The sequence below is a fragment of the Aspergillus saccharolyticus genome, assembly GCF_003184585.1.
Source record: "Aspergillus saccharolyticus JOP 1030-1 unplaced genomic scaffold BP01scaffold_65, whole genome shotgun sequence".
Classification (NCBI taxonomy): Eukaryota; Fungi; Ascomycota; class Eurotiomycetes; order Eurotiales; family Aspergillaceae; genus Aspergillus; species Aspergillus saccharolyticus.
This window is the reverse complement of record NW_020290675.1, coordinates 1-14,400: the sequence shown is the minus strand read 5'-3', so window position 1 is coordinate 14,400 and position 14,400 is coordinate 1. Positions and strand designations below refer to the sequence as shown.

Sequence of the window (14,400 nt, the reverse complement as noted above, 5' to 3'; positions counted from 1 at the left end):
AGGTTTATCCTGGCATGTTTGCAACTAGCGGTCTTTCGGGTAGTTGGACGTGTTCTCTAGCGTCAATTGGGCTTCGTGCTCTAGTACTTTCTCCGTGATCAGTTTCTCCTGAGGCATAATAAGCCTGATAGTCAGTTCGGAGCTTCTGAATTCTTCACTACCAGTTTCTCTATTACACTTTCCGCAAAAATAGTTAAGGCACGAGCGGAAGCAACACCACCAATTTAGTTACCCAAACGGAAGCCAATCTTTCATTGAAAACCCAGCTCATAACATCCAGTCGATAGCATGACCCTAACAGAGTTACAATACTAAGAATACACACCGTAGGGCAATACCCACCCCGGACTGCACCACTGGACCTCACATCACATTCATCATAATGGTACACAAGACATACATAACTACAACCTACTACTCCTTTCCCTCATGACTATCCTTATCCCTCTCCTTCTCCTCCCACCTCTCCCTCACCCTCCTCCTAACCCCACCATTTACCCCCTTCCCCCAGATCTCCTCCTTCACTCCAGCACCACCACCAACCACCACCCCCTCCCCATCCTTCTTCCCACCCACCACCTCCCTCCCAACCACAACCTTCACCTCCCTCACCCTCCTCTCCTTCTCTCTAGCAACCCGCACCTTCTGCAAATAAATCGCATAAATCCCCGCCTCCACAACCGCAACCCCCAGCGCCGCCCCCAGCGACAAAAGCACCTTCACCCCCGCCCCCACCCTGACCGTCCCGGCAGGGAGCCAACTATGCAGCGCCCAGAACACACTAAACCCGGTGATCAACACGGAGAGAAAAATATTCAGCACGAGCGACGGGGTGATGGTCTCCTGGTCGTCGTCGTGAGGAGGGCGGCGTCCGAGTCCTCCAGATCCAGAAGACGAGGAGCTGTGCCTGTCGTGCAGTGCGGCGAGCTGGGGGCTGCTGGACGTGAAGATTGGGTTCGGGGCGGAGGGAGGGAGGGTGGTGGCTCCAGGACTAGAAGAAGAAGCAGCAGAAGCGGAGAAGAATGGTTGGGGCGTGGTCATGCGCGTGTAGGCGTCGGCTTCGGCGGCGGCGAGGAGGGCGCGTTTGTAGGCGAGGTATTCTTTTGTCTGTAGCCCCGCGGGGGAAGCATTAATGAAAAGGTGTCTGGTATGGGAAGGGGGAAGAAATATACCGGCTCGGGTTTCGGGGGCGGGGGCGGAACGTGGAGTTTTGTGCCGCGGAGGAGGGCATTCAGACTCCGCTGTTCTTGAGGAAGGGTGTCATTCTGAGGAGGAGGAGGAGGAGGAGAACAATTTCGAAAGAAGCGGGCTATCCCGATCAATTGCTCGTGGGAGATGGGGTCGGTGAGGTGGAGCGCGGAGGGGAGGGAGAGGTCTTGTCTCGTGGAGGCGGGGAGGGCCTCGTATGCGGAGAGGATGGCCGGGGTGGTGATCAAGTTGACCATGATGTACAGTTGACTCGCCGAAGGATCATCGACTCATGGTGCTTTTGGATAAGCTAGTGGTTGAGCCAGGCTGTGAGATTGAAGCTGTAGTAAGTTACTGACTGATTGATACAGTAATCGATTAACTCCGCTCCAACTCCGCGGTGATCCTCCGTCATAATAAAACCGGCAGAAAAGAACACCCGCTAAGCCTAAACAAGCAACCACCTTCTTTTTCCAGTTCCCCCACTTTAACCTACAACTTATCATTCACTGATTGACCTACACCAAACTAGTTGTAACTACTCAATCTTGATAGCATTTTGCGCCGTCGCCGCCGCCCATCTTCCTTTTCCTCCCCCTCCTCCTCGCATTTACACCACAGCACACACACAAACTCACACTCAAAATGACAGACTCAAAACCCGCGTAAGCTTCTCTTCAAAACCCCCGGAACTCCCATCCAAACCTAACCACCAGAAAATCCCGCAAAACAGCCCCCCAACCAACCCCCGCGGCATCCCCGCCGCCCCCTTCATCGACAATGTAACCGACTACGTCTCCAGCCGCGCCGAAGTCGAACCCACCCTCCGCTCCTTCCAAGAGATGATCTCCAAGTACCAATTCATGGAGGTCAACACGACGAAGCGCGCGGCGGGCCTGCGCGACAAGATCCCCGACATCAAGAAGACCCTGGAGATGGTGCGGTTCCTGTCCGCGCGGCGAAAGACGGCCGATCCCGATGCTCCGCCGCTGGAGACGAATTTTGAGTTGAATGATACCCTCTATGCCCGCGCCACGGTCTCGCCCCAGGACACGGAGGAGGTGTATCTCTGGTTGGGGGCCAATGTGATGCTGGCGTATCCGATTGAGGAGGCTGAGTCCATGTTGACGGATAAGCTGGCCGCGGCGGAGAGTAGTCTGCGGAATTGCGATGAGGATTTGGAGTTTTTGAGGGAGCAGATTACGGTTTGTCCTGTCCTTTCCTTTGCTTTCGTTGCGGGTCTTCCGAGAGGAGTTGAGGTCGCTGACTACGATTTTCTTGGTTAGACCCTCGAAGTGGCTACGGCCAGAGTCTACAACTGGGATGTCGTGCAGCGACGGAAAGAAAAGGCCGAGGGGAAGGGCGACGAGGAAGACAAGCAAGCATAATCAATTGTATAACTTTCGGGCCCTGGTTGGTTTTAATTATGATCTAGTCTGGCGTCTTATATCATCGCATCTCTCTACTTCCGACGACCACAGCAACAAAAGAAGTTCCAAGAATTCCCCGAACCCCCTGGTGTATCAGTCTATTAATACTCAATCTATATAAGGTGCGCGCCTCATACACAGCAACGTGGAATAGCAATTAGAGTGTATCATGAAGTATTCACCCTCCACAGCATCATAACTCATCAGTCGGAAAGAACAAAACATCATACCCTGCCCGCGCATGCAATTCTGCTTCCTACCACCAGCAAACCTGAAAAAAAATCATTACAATCGATTATCCATGGAATATGTAGTCATCAGTCATCAGTAGTCGTGGAGCCTGCACACGCAGTCACCAAAATTGAAACACTGTTCACTAGCGCACTCGCTTCGCCATGTCGGCATCAGTGTCATCGTCCACAAACGTCCATTCCTCAATGTCAGCCACATCGTCATCAGCTTCTTGTTCTGCAATGGTCTTGGCTGCAGGGGTCGGCGAGAACGGCGTGGATGAAACAATCGAGCGCTGTCGGGCCAGAGTCTTCGCATACTCAAGGTCACGGTAAATGGCCTGGATCGCGGTATCTACCCCATCCTCCTGTACTCAAATTAGCAGATGCCAAAGCAAAATCCCTTCGAAGATGAACTTACGCTCCGAATCTGCTTGCCCAATTCGCGTGCCTTCAGAATCATTCGCTCGCTATGGGTGGCTTCCCACAAGGCCCTTGAGAACACGCTCACGTTCAGTCTCTTCATACAGATGCCCACCCCCAAGTCTTCAACTCGGGTGCCGAAGAAGAACTGATCGCCGAAGAAGGGCTTGATGATGGTAGGGACACCAGCTCGCAAACTGGCCCCCGTAGTTCCCGCCCCACCATGATGCGCTGCAGCATCGATCTGCGAGAACAGCCAGTCGTGCGGTGCAGCCTGAATCTGGAAGATTTCTGGTGGCAGAGGAATCTCTGATCTGGTACTTGAAGGATCGCCTAGTCGATCAGACCACCCCTTGGACAAGATACACCGTACGTCCGCCTTCTGGACAGACTCAACAACCGTCCGAGTGAGGGCCGATGGATCGGAGACAACAATGGAGCCGAATCCAATATATACTACCTTCTTGCCATCGTCGCGGGCACGCTGAATAAATTCCACCAAGTCTGCCGGTGGGGTCCAGTTCGTACCTTCATTCAAGAACCAGTACCCAGTGATCCGAATCCAGTCGGGATAGTCCAATGGTGGAGGTACCACCGTAGGAGAATAGTTGTAAAGGAATGGAACCTTGTTGGGTTGCATCTTATCAAGTCCGCTTGCTTTCAGGCCCAGTTCGTTCTTTCTCCATCGGTTTACTTGCCCTGCGATGGCCTTCCAGAAGACGTTGTCAAACATGACATACGTTATGTAATTGTAAGCCCCGCCCATCTTATGCTCAGGAACAGCGAATGCGTGCGGATACGCTCGTGTTCTGGACCAGGGCATTGTGAAGGCCCGGAAGTATGGAATCCGCAGGGCCTCGGCGATGTGAATACCAGCCATTGCGCTTGGCGACTCGATGAGTAGGTCACTGTCCTGGCAAGCCTGCCAAGCGGACGATAGCAAATCATCAATCCAACCACGAAACTTCATCGAAGCCTCCTTGAGAAAGGAATATGTGAACATTCCATTCTCCACACAGATGCGCATCAATTCCGCGGGGTCACCCTCGACGGGCGCAAAGTCGATGCCATGCTGCTTCACCCAAGACCCAAACTCCGCATGAGTTGCAATTCTAGGTCGATGACCCTCAGCGAGGAGGCCTTTGCACAAGGCAATGTATGGCTGCACATCGCCGCGTGAACCAATCGTCAGACATGTGATTCGCAAGGACTCTGTGGGCTTGAAGTTGATGATAGAAGCACGCGGGTCGTCAAAGATCGGATGCAATTCAGAAGACTCAAGGAGCGCGGAACGAGAGCTTTGCAGAGCAGATGCGTCGAGCCTTGCTTCCTGAAGCATACGATGCTCCGTCTTCGCTGCTTCGGACTCATCTTTTCCTCCTCTTTCCTCTTCTCCTTCTTCTTCCCCAAGTAGCCTGGACTCTGCCAGAAATCTCACAGCCTCGAGGCCCTGGTGCAGTGTAACGGCGCAGTCATCCCGAAGATCAGCAGCACTGAACTCGAAAAATAGCTCTTCATGCCCCCGAATCACAACAACCAGCCCATGGTAGCCGAACCGGAATCCCTTTTCCTTGTCCACATTCTCAATATCCTTCAATGGAAGAATCATCTTGGTGCGAGTTCCCGGCAGAAGACTGCGAAAGCACAACTTTTTCTGACTAATGTAAATCTTGCCGTACAGTGGTAGCACTCGGTGTAAGTATGCAAAGTAGGTCGCTTGTAGTTTCTCGGTTGGAGGTAGCGCAAAATGCGCACGGAACCGATCACCATCCTTGCAACCCCTTTCCTTGTCCTCAGGGTCGACAGCCTGGTCGTCAGCAAGTATACCTTCTGCTTCACCGTAGTGCTTCCGGCCACCGGCCCACATGCCGGACACTTTCTCTATGTAGCCCATAGATTCGCTTGCAAGAATATTGCTCATTTGCTTCGATCGTGTTTTCAGATACTCGGCAAACCCCGCAGCGCGCTGCAACGGATATGTTCCCGCACGCACGATTTCGTTCAGAGGGTGCGCGGGGGGTGGTAATCGGGAAGACCCGTGTGTCTCTTCGTCTGGGCCGCTCGTGGTAAGAGCACGTCCGCTAATATCATTGGCATAGGCATGCATTGATCGGGTTGTCTCATCTGAGTATCGCCGCGCACTTCTGTTAGTTGTGGAAGGTCCTCTCCGCAGGCTTTGTATTGTAGGGGAGTGGAAGACGTCGCTTCTGTTGAGGATTTGGCTGGCCGATTCCGTGGTGTCTGTCATTGACTGCAGGAGCGCGGATGATTCGGTGGTTTGCTCCAGGGTATTACTAAATGACATTGACGATTCCTGCTGCCTTGCCGAAGGAGACATGGTCGGCGGATCGTGGTCCAATACGACCTGGCCTGTGCTTGCACTTCTCCGTCGTTGAATGCTAGCGTTTGCTATGCCTCGAGGCTGACTCGCACCACTGGTGATGGACCATCTATTTTGCGCCACTCGGGAGCGTTGGGAGCGTGCCAGATTGTTGGGTTGAGGGGATAAAGTCTGCTGCGATCGCTTCATCGGAGAGTTGTCAACTAGACCCTTGAGATAGTTGAAAGCATCTCGGCCCGAGTCGATAAACGAGAAATAGTACTAGGTAATCCCGATCAGTGAATGTCATCACAGTTTTCCGAGTCAGTAGAAGTACCTCCTCAATCGCATATGATTCCTCGCTCTCGATTGTCCGGATTTTGAATGTCTCGGCGAAGTCGACCATCGGACTTTCTTCTATGTCTATGATGCTTTCAATTGGAAAGGAAATCTTGACACTCTCGCCCTCGTTATGAGTTCGGAAGATGACTTTTTGCAAAGCCTTGACCCATTCCTTGGCATTCGTAGAGCTATCTGCTCTGAAGTAGTAGGTTCGCTGATCTGTCGTGACCTGGAAGTCCCGCGTTTCTCGGCTTTTGTCTTTCGGCTCCGCTAGGGATGCAGAGATCCCGTAGCGAAGATCAACATGACCGCTGGGAAAGTATAGATTCGATGGGTCTGCATAGTATGATAGCACATCACCTTTCAATAGGAACCAGTAGCGATTGTATTTCGGATTCTTCTTGCCCCGTTTGTAAAGGTGCCCGGACTTGATAATGACGGTTGACTTTCTGGGTAGATAGGCATAGAAACAGATGTGGCCTTCTGTGACATACAAGTATCCTTGTAGAAGCATACTCTGCAGTAATGAACATGCATACTCGACAACCACCTTTTCCGGGGCCTCGAATCCAAACATCTCTTTGAGTCGAATGGAGAGTGGAGTCCCCGACGACTGCTTGTGCTCTTTGTCGCTTTCTTCATCTGTGCGTTCCGAGGAGCTTTCGGAAGCGTCTTTCGTATCTAAGGCGGCTTGTGCTTCGACCATGCGACTAAGCACAGGGGCCGCCCGCGGCGTAGCACTGCGTGGTCGTCTAGGGGTCGAAGCACGGGACGTCTCATCATCTGTAGGAGGTTCTGAGTGTATAGTGGGCTCTCGTTGTTTGCCGCGCTTAGCGGTTGATATAAACGACCGCAAGAGCTTATTCTCGGATAAGACCCTCTGAGGACGACGTCCTCTGTCCTGCGTTGGGCTTGCAGGTTTGGGAGACCGGCGACTATCGGGCACGCTCTTGTTGGGCGAAGCAGAAGTTGATATGACGTCCTCAGTCCCCTTCGGAACGCGGTCCTCAGGGTCGCCGTCACTGTCGCTTGAATCGTCAAATCGTGCATGGAAGTCTGATCTAGATCCTACTGCGGCAATCATGGAGAATATGGACTGTTGCATATATTGCATATGGCCGTCGCGAGCTGTGCTGGCACCTGGAGGCGCAGAAAAGTCCACTTGAGCATCGTGGTCGTCTTTGAGTCGTTCGGGGAAAGCGCCGGCGAAGATACGGCTGGATGAGACAGACTGCCTGCTTGCGCTGAGCCTACGGTCCCGCCGCCGTTTTGTATCGTCAATAAAAGGTCGCATTGTTGGGAGCGTTGCAAAGTGTGGCACAAGCGAATGGACACTGAATAGAACAGCCACGGCGGATATGGACTCGATGTAGATGCTGACAATGCCTGAGCGGATGATGGAGATGAGGAACGTGATCGGCCCTTCAGGATCAAAGGAGTCAGTAGGTTCAAGTCACGTTAGATGGTCAACAGAAGGAGACCTATTGGCAAAGCATGTCACGGGTTATGATAACGGGAGAGGATCTATGATCATACAAAGCAAAAGCTCTGCCCAGGATCAAGTGAATGGTAGACTGATAGTCCAAAAGAGAAAAAAAAAAGAAAAAGAAAAAGAACAAGAACAAGAAAAAGCAAAGTTAGACGCACCAGACGTGTGCTACGAGCTGTCCGATAAGGCAGACTGACAGATAGCTATGGAAGGAGGACCAGAATCACAAGGCTAGGCAAGCCGTCAAGGCAGCAGAGACCAAACTTGAGGAATCATGATCAAAGGAGAGACGGGGGATATTTGGGGGAAGTGGAAAGAGGCGGGGGGAGGGAAGTGTCTCCAGGAATGTGAGGATAAAGAGTGAAAGTGAAAGAAGAAACAGGCGGTCGAGCAGCAGGAGCAGCAGCAGCAGCAGAATGATTTGTGTGATGCAGAGAAGTAGGTAAGTTAAGGTAAGGGTAGTTAACCACTGGCAGCAATAGATAAGTAATTACTACGTACTACGTAGTTAAGGAACGGGTAGCTCGTCACTACCTCCTACTAGTGAGTAGTAGTAGTGTAAGTCCGGGGGTTGAAGGGGGGGGAAAGAAGGAAAGGTTGACTCCACCCCCGACTGCCTGTCGTCAGTCTCAGTCCGTATCAGCTGTTCAGTAGAAGTCATTGTACCCAATCAGCACTTTTGCATGTGATCAGAGCCGGGGGTGGTGTTAACCTTCCATCGAGACTCATTGGCCCACTCGGCTGATTCAGCGGTATCTGGACGCCGCGGTGTTTTAAACTTACCATACCAGTTGGCGCCAGGAGACCCTGGCAGACTGACTACCTTACCTTTGAAGGTGTCATCCCATCCACAAGGTAGTAGTTAGTTGTTGTTTGATGAGGCTGTTGAACCAAAGGATATTACAGATTGCTGCCACCTGATGTGGTGATCCGAGTTCAGGCAGCCTGACAGGCCCCAGCTTCTAGTTAATCTATCGTTTCCATGATCCACGATGCTCCAGTACAAGAAATTAGTGGCTACGCCTAGCAGCCTTGTTCGAAACCCAAAGTTGGGGGTGATCGACACTAATTTGTGGCCGGCGGTGGGCCCAGAAGAACATTGCTGAAAATAGAGTCCTACCTCGCTACAATGTGCGATGCAGACGATGATTGTGTATATACAAGTAGACAGCAATGAGTCACAAAGGTCACATGCCCAACAAAACCGCAAGATTACACCTGGTCTAATAATGCCAACTTTTTAAATCGAAAGAAAGAAAACAAAGACTACACCGATGACCGCCACAATCAAGCCGCCTTATCCGCTTTCTTTCGCTTCTTCTCCTCTCGGCTCTTACTCGACGACTTTTTGCTCTTCTTATCCTCACCGGCCTCTCCCTGCTCCACTCCCTGGGCAGATGTGTGCTTCTTGGACTTCTTGCGGGAGGTCTCGCTCACGTGGGCTCCTTCTTCCTCCGTAGGGTGGTGCTTGCGCTTCCGTTCTTCCCGTTCCTTCTCTAGGGACTTTGGAACCTTGAATGTAGGTGCCTCCCCTTCTGATTCTTCAGAGCTGGACCCGATCGTCTCAGGGGGCAACTGTCCGCTGCCGACGGGATGGAAGCGCATCTTCAGGTTCTTAGGTTGCTTGCGCGGAGGCTTGACCTGCTCCTTGACGGCTGCGAGAATATCCTCCTCCGAATCACGGGGCGCATCCACCAGTTCTTGGATGTGATAGCTCGGGATGTTGCTAGCTGCCGTACTGTAGTAGGTCTTGGTCTTTTGATCGTAAAGCTGAAGAGCCTGTCCGGCCACGCCGCTCTGCGTAATGCTTTCCGCGGGGATTCCATACTGTACGCCCTTGTATTTAAGGACCGGCTTGCCTTGCATGATCTTGGCTAAGGAGACTTCTTCGACTTTCGAGAGGGGGAGATAGTCAGGCGCAGTGATGTGGTAAACCTGCTTGCCGCGCAGGTCGGAGAGAAGCGACGAAACATTGTTGTTCGGGGCAATCTGCTGTTTCACGGACTTGAACCCAGGAGGTGGCTTGTACTGTTGAGGAGCGTGGGCGGAAGCACGAGATGAAGGCCTTAGGCAGTCAGGATGGTTAGTGGTTGTGATAAGTATACATTGGTCTCGTGAAGCCTACTTGGTCAAGGTTGTGGTGCTCTCATTGTCGCTGTCGCTTCCGCTCTCACTGCTCGACTCACCCTCCGAACTCGTCGCAGACTCGGCAGCGGAGGAGGATGCCATAGAGACGTCGTCGTCCGAGACGGTAATCTTCTCTTCCGATTTAGGTGCCATGGCGACTAGGTAGATACCAGTTGTATGCGAATGCTCGAGGACGAGGTGGCCGCAACGTACGATGTCGACGGCTCGATAGTCACGCGCTGCCTTGAAAGCACTATGGGGATCAAATTCGACGGAGAGTAATAAGATGTAGAGGAAGAACTGCGCTTGCAGCCGGCATGTAAATCGCAGTTGAGACAATTAGGTTGCACGAGGTTCGTGTCTCTGCAGGTTGCGAGGACCCGATTCGGACTTTTCGAGCGATAACCTTTTTTTCTGCTCCGCGAAGCACGGACCACCCGAGGAAGTCCGCGGCCTCAAATATGAACCTTTTTTGGGCAGTCCCGCGCCGCAAGTCCCTCGCTTTTGCGCCTTGCAATTTAAATCTTGCGTGCTCTCGATTGCTTCATCAAGAACCATGAAGAGAAAGGCAGATAAACCGCAAGCAGCTGGTGAGTCGGACTCTTCTCGCGGTTTTATGGTTGTGCGGAAATGGAAATGGTACTGACTTGATTTTCTCTAGCTCCGGTCAGCGCCTTTGCGGCTCGCAAAGCTCGGCAGCAACAGGCGCAAAGCGCGGCAGCAGCTGTCGAAAAACCAGTCGCTTTCGAACCGGCTGGTGAGCCTCCGTCGAAGAAAGCCCGACGCTCTCCCGAAGAAGCAACTGCAGGCGAGCAGGAACGAACCCAGCCGAGACGATCTACGAGGCGAAAGGATGTTGATCCGGTCGAGCAACCAGCAGAAGAGGCGCGCAGGGTAACACGCTCGCACAAAGCTCCGCAGCCAAAGGCACAGGATATTGCCCCATCGACTGAGGAGCACGCTTCATCAGACGCAGAGTCGGAGGCAGAGAATGCCGCAGTGGAGGAAGCCAATGGTGTCGGATTCACCCCGCTGCAGGGAGATGATGACGAGTAAGACCCCAATCACGAGGCTCCTACATCTGTACTCATTCTTATAGATACGAATCTCCCGCGGATACCCCTGTGCAAATGCAGGACTTCCCGCTGTCAAAGACGCGGTTGAACAAGAACAATGTGGTGTACAGCGACGAGCATAGGCTCTGCGTCCGGATCAAGGAGAAGATGGTAAGAGCCCATGAATCTGTAAGTAGTGTCACTAAGCTGACAGCAACCAGAGTCTTGTGTTTATCGGGCATTACGATCTCTGGGTCAAGCGTGGTGTGGTGAGCCTCATGGGCGCAAAATTGCACCCTTCCTCCCGAGTCTACAGAGTCTACGCCCCCTCGACGCATTCCTTGCCTGTGATCAAATGCGTTTCTGGCGTTGATGGTGCGGCTGAGGTCGAGGTGAAGTCATGCCACAGTGGAATCTATCGTCTCAGGCATCTGTCGCCATTGTATGAACGGGTATGGAACAGCAAGAACACGGCAGCCGACAAGCTCACACTGAAAAACGTGTCACCATCGACCAAGCGCACATTCTCAGTGGTACGTCATCTTACTCTCTCTCTCTCTCTCTCTCTCTCTCTGGTGACCTATGATTAATCATTCTTCAGCTGTACACATCTGCGGACGACTCCTTGAAGAGACATCTCCGACCCCTGCACCTTGAGAAGCAGTGGAGCTCGGCCATCAAGTCCCTGTCTCAGCGCGGTGGACGACTGCGAGCACTGATCTGTGGTCCCAAGGGCTCTGGAAAGTCCACTTTTAGTCGCTACCTTCTTAACCACCTTCTCAGTCCTGCTCCGCAGACCGAGACAAGCCATCGCAACACCGATGGTGTCGCCTTCCTCGACCTTGATCCCGGCCAGCCCGAGTTCTCTCCTATGGGACAAGTGTATCTTGCCCATCTCCGTTCACCAGTCTTTGGTCCTCCATTCTCTCACCCATCGCTAGATGACTCTCGCAACGGCACTATTGTACGAGCGCATCACATCGGAGCGAACTCGCCCAAGGAAGACCCTGACCACTATGTTTTAGCGGCGAAGGATCTCATGGATCGGTACCGCTCTCTGCTGGCGGACTACCCGCAATGCCCTCTAATCATCAACTATCCAGGCTGGATCTTTGGACTTGGCCTTGAGGTAGCAACCTACCTTGTGAGCTCTCTCGGTCTGTCAGACGTCGTCTACATGAGTGACAAGGGCCCTGCCGAGGTGATTGAACCTCTGGGTCAAGCCGCCTCTCAGGCCAAAGTGCCTCTGACCATTCTTCCCTCCCAACCCACCGATTTTGTGAGCCGGTCCAGCGCTCAGCTCCGCTCCATGCAGATGCAATCCTACTTCCACATGACTCACCCCAGCGACATGGAAACGCCATTATGGCACGGGCAGCCCCTCGCGCGCACCCAGCCGTTCCAGGTTCATTACTCTGGTCCCAATCAGGACATTCAAGGCATCATGGTGATGGGCTCACAAATTCACCCTGACCTTCTTTCCGAAGTTCTCGAGGGAAGCATCGTTGCCATCGTCGCTGTGGAATCCTCCAATGCCCTTCTCGGCAGTACTTCTACCCCCGACTCTACAACCACGACCCCAGCTGTCGCCGTCGACGCTGCCTCCGACATAATCATGGCCGACGATGATGACCACACGAACAGACCACAGCCCGCGACAACAGACCTCAGCTCAAACATCGCCCGCACCCCCGAATCCCTTCCGTACCTCTTTGCCGGCTCCGGCAGCTCCAATCCCTTCGACCCGCGCAAATCCCATAGTCTAGGCCTCGCCCTCGTCCGCTCCATTGATCCCGCCTCCCACACCATCGACCTCGCCACCCCGATTCCCAGTTCACGGATTCAAAGGGCCCGCCAACACGGCCACGCCCTGGTCCTCGTGCGCGGCCTTTTGGACAACCCAAACTGGGCAATCAGCGAGGACTACTACGCGGCCCGCTCGGAGCAGAAGCGGTACCGGGACTCGCTCGAGAAGCTCGCCAAGCGGAATACCAGCAAGGCAGTCGTCGACGCTGAAGAGGCGCGCAGGCAACAGCGGGTGGCGGAGATGCTGAAGGATCGCGTTCGCAGGGCCAGCACCAACGTGCCCTGGATGACGGTGATTGAGGACCACAGGAACCGGCAGGCGGACGGTGCGGCGGGCACGCAGCGGGAGAAGGGGCTGTGGAAGTTGAGGAAGCAGGCGTATGCGGGGAGTGGCAGCGAGGGGGAGGGGGATTGGTAGAGTGGGTAGTGGGACTGGGGCTGTGGGATTGGTTATCGTAATAATCACCACCCAAGGTGTATATAGATGTAGATTGGATTGGTTGGTGGATTACGTGAAAAGTTGGTTTTCTCTCGGTCATAGACGTATACATCGGATACCTCAGGGCGCTGGCCCTGGCTTTATATCACTGAGGATTTCATCTATTAGTGTGTCAATCTGGTCGGATTGAGGAACGGGAATGAATGGCTACTTAGCCTGTGGCTTGTGCATTCTCGGCCCATGTTTTTACCAGCCCATTTGGCCCATACCAAAGAGAGGGTGCGGGCTGTCAGCGTCTGAGGAAGAACTTTGAGGAAGGTGAGACAACATACGGTAGGTAAACGATGGATAGACAAAGGGTACAATCGGGTCAGGGTGCAAGGGGAACTTGAGTGGCGTAATTTTATCGACGAGCAAACAAAGGGCGGATGAACAAATGGAAAGATGGGGGAAAGATGGAGGAGACATATCATTGATACCAGTTCGATGCATGAGCTCTGTGACTCTTTCTCCTACATGTAAGCCAAACATTCAGCGGGCTGCAGTGTGAATAGTTGACCACTGCATTTCTCGAAATGAATATGAAGAGCATCTTCCTCTTATGTTAGGCTGAGATGGGTAGATCTCGTCGGTCCTCTATTGTGTATCATCAACATATATGTGCCTATCTTGGCATGAATGATAATTGCCAACTTACCATAGGCAAATCCTTTGTTACAGCTACCTCCCACAACCACTCGGACAATGGACGAGCGTCAACCTTGAATTTACACTAACGTAGGGCTCATGATTGATCAAGAAACCCCCGCAACGAAAGTTCTCCACAGACGATAATGACATGAATGTCAGAAAATTATCTAGCCTGTATGCAGTTGTCCTGAATGTTTCGGGTAGATATCTATCTAATCAGTCATGTTTCAGTACAGTGGAGCTTAAAGCTGTCGGACATTTCTCATGGCTTTCATTGATGTTTCAAGTGACATACATACACAAACGAAGGTGCATTAACCTCCGAGATCTGATCTGGAGGCTATGTATCAGCCACACCGCCACTCCGTACCTCTTTTTTTTTTCTTTTTATCTTATCGATCTAGATCATGTTTTTGATTCAAACTCATCCATTAGCAGACCAGAAAGAAAGAAATTACTGCAACATGATAGTACAATCGTAATTAAGTCCCATAAGACCCTAATGCCATAAGCCACATCCATGCATGCATGCATGCTAAATGTCTCACAAGTGCATCTTTCGTTGCCTCGTACTGACATTGAATCATGGATTCATGAACCGCATCCTTTCCTCCTCTCGAAATTAAGTATCATAATAAGACAGTCCCAGCCAATAACACATGGCACAGGGAGAAGAATCGAAAGCAAAACAGAGGTCGCTCGTCTAAAGGACATGATGTGAAAGCAATGAAAAGCAAGTTCACGAAAGTGCCTGAACTCCATCTCAATCTTGATCAGACGCCATAATCTATGTAGAATCCCATGAGCAAACCTTAAAACGAAGAAAGAAAAAAAAAAAAAAAAAAAAAAAAAAAAAAAGGA

General features: G+C 52.2%; 6 protein-coding genes across 6 annotated transcripts; 3 read left to right on the top strand and 3 right to left on the bottom strand.

The window, feature by feature from the left end:
* Window positions 1–24: 24 nt before the first annotated feature.
* BP01DRAFT_395759 (TMEM199/VMA12 family protein) lies at window positions 25–1,543 on the bottom strand (the record flags this gene model as incomplete). Its single annotated transcript, XM_025578417.1, has 3 exons — window positions 1,173–1,543; window positions 499–1,107; window positions 25–108 (listed from the first exon to the last, which is right to left on the bottom strand). Exons 1-3 carry the CDS (start codon window positions 1,443–1,445, stop codon window positions 25–27), a joined length of 966 nt encoding a protein of 321 aa, XP_025426530.1. The 5' UTR covers window positions 1,446–1,543.
* Window positions 1,544–1,709: 166 nt separating this feature from the next.
* BP01DRAFT_361138 (tubulin-binding prefolding complex subunit PAC10) lies at window positions 1,710–2,698 on the top strand. The gene is made up of 3 exons (XM_025576075.1): window positions 1,710–1,853; window positions 1,922–2,393; window positions 2,475–2,698. The coding sequence occupies exons 1-3, from the start codon at window positions 1,834–1,836 to the stop codon at window positions 2,574–2,576; spliced, it is 594 nt and encodes a 197-aa protein (XP_025426529.1). The 5' UTR covers window positions 1,710–1,833; the 3' UTR covers window positions 2,577–2,698.
* Window positions 2,699–2,734: 36 nt separating this feature from the next.
* Window positions 2,735–7,578, bottom strand: atg26 (UDP-glucose:sterol glycosyltransferase). The gene is made up of 3 exons (XM_025571068.1): window positions 5,929–7,578; window positions 3,270–5,873; window positions 2,735–3,216 (listed from the first exon to the last, which is right to left on the bottom strand). The coding sequence occupies exons 1-3, from the start codon at window positions 7,225–7,227 to the stop codon at window positions 2,995–2,997; spliced, it is 4,125 nt and encodes a 1,374-aa protein (XP_025426528.1). The 5' UTR covers window positions 7,228–7,578; the 3' UTR covers window positions 2,735–2,994.
* Window positions 7,273–7,930, top strand: BP01DRAFT_361136 (uncharacterized protein). The gene has a single exon (XM_025576074.1). It carries the CDS (start codon window positions 7,460–7,462, stop codon window positions 7,616–7,618), a length of 159 nt encoding a protein of 52 aa, XP_025426527.1. The 5' UTR covers window positions 7,273–7,459; the 3' UTR covers window positions 7,619–7,930.
* A 307-nt stretch (window positions 7,931–8,237) lies between these two features.
* BP01DRAFT_395756 (DNA-directed RNA polymerase I subunit RPA34) lies at window positions 8,238–10,117 on the bottom strand. Its single transcript, XM_025578416.1, has 2 exons — window positions 9,548–10,117; window positions 8,238–9,487 (listed from the first exon to the last, which is right to left on the bottom strand). The coding sequence occupies exons 1-2, from the start codon at window positions 9,700–9,702 to the stop codon at window positions 8,710–8,712; spliced, it is 933 nt and encodes a 310-aa protein (XP_025426526.1). The 5' UTR covers window positions 9,703–10,117; the 3' UTR covers window positions 8,238–8,709.
* On the top strand, window positions 9,905–12,962 carry grc3 (putative RNA processing protein Grc3). Its single transcript, XM_025571067.1, has 5 exons — window positions 9,905–10,139; window positions 10,211–10,601; window positions 10,649–10,775; window positions 10,826–11,137; window positions 11,206–12,962. The coding sequence occupies exons 1-5, from the start codon at window positions 10,106–10,108 to the stop codon at window positions 12,826–12,828; spliced, it is 2,487 nt and encodes an 828-aa protein (XP_025426525.1). The 5' UTR covers window positions 9,905–10,105; the 3' UTR covers window positions 12,829–12,962.
* Window positions 12,963–14,400: the final 1,438 nt, after the last annotated feature.

Coding starts and splice junctions, on each gene's coding strand:
- BP01DRAFT_361138 (XM_025576075.1), top strand. CDS start 1,834: ATGACAGACTCAAAACCCGC. Junction 1,854..1,921: donor ATGACAGACTCAAAACCCGC/GTAAGCTTCTCT, acceptor CCCGCAAAACAG/CCCCCCAACCAACCCCCGCG. Junction 2,394..2,474: donor TTTTGAGGGAGCAGATTACG/GTTTGTCCTGTC, acceptor TTTCTTGGTTAG/ACCCTCGAAGTGGCTACGGC.
- atg26 (XM_025571068.1), bottom strand. CDS start 7,227: ATGCGACCTTTTATTGACGATACAAAACGGCGGCGGGACCGTAGGCTC. Junction 5,874..5,928: donor AATCATATGCGATTGAGGAG/GTACTTCTACTG, acceptor GGGATTACCTAG/TACTATTTCTCGTTTATCGA. Junction 3,217..3,269: donor TGGGCAAGCAGATTCGGAGC/GTAAGTTCATCT, acceptor ATTTGAGTACAG/GAGGATGGGGTAGATACCGC.
- BP01DRAFT_361136 (XM_025576074.1), top strand. CDS start 7,460: ATGATCATACAAAGCAAAAGCTCTGCCCAGGATCAAGTGAATGGTAGA.
- BP01DRAFT_395756 (XM_025578416.1), bottom strand. CDS start 9,702: ATGGCACCTAAATCGGAAGAGAAGATTACCGTCTCGGACGACGACGTC. Junction 9,488..9,547: donor AGCACCACAACCTTGACCAA/GTAGGCTTCACG, acceptor TGACTGCCTAAG/GCCTTCATCTCGTGCTTCCG.
- grc3 (XM_025571067.1), top strand. CDS start 10,106: ATGAAGAGAAAGGCAGATAAACCGCAAGCAGCTG. Junction 10,140..10,210: donor AGATAAACCGCAAGCAGCTG/GTGAGTCGGACT, acceptor GATTTTCTCTAG/CTCCGGTCAGCGCCTTTGCG. Junction 10,776..10,825: donor TCCGGATCAAGGAGAAGATG/GTAAGAGCCCAT, acceptor GACAGCAACCAG/AGTCTTGTGTTTATCGGGCA.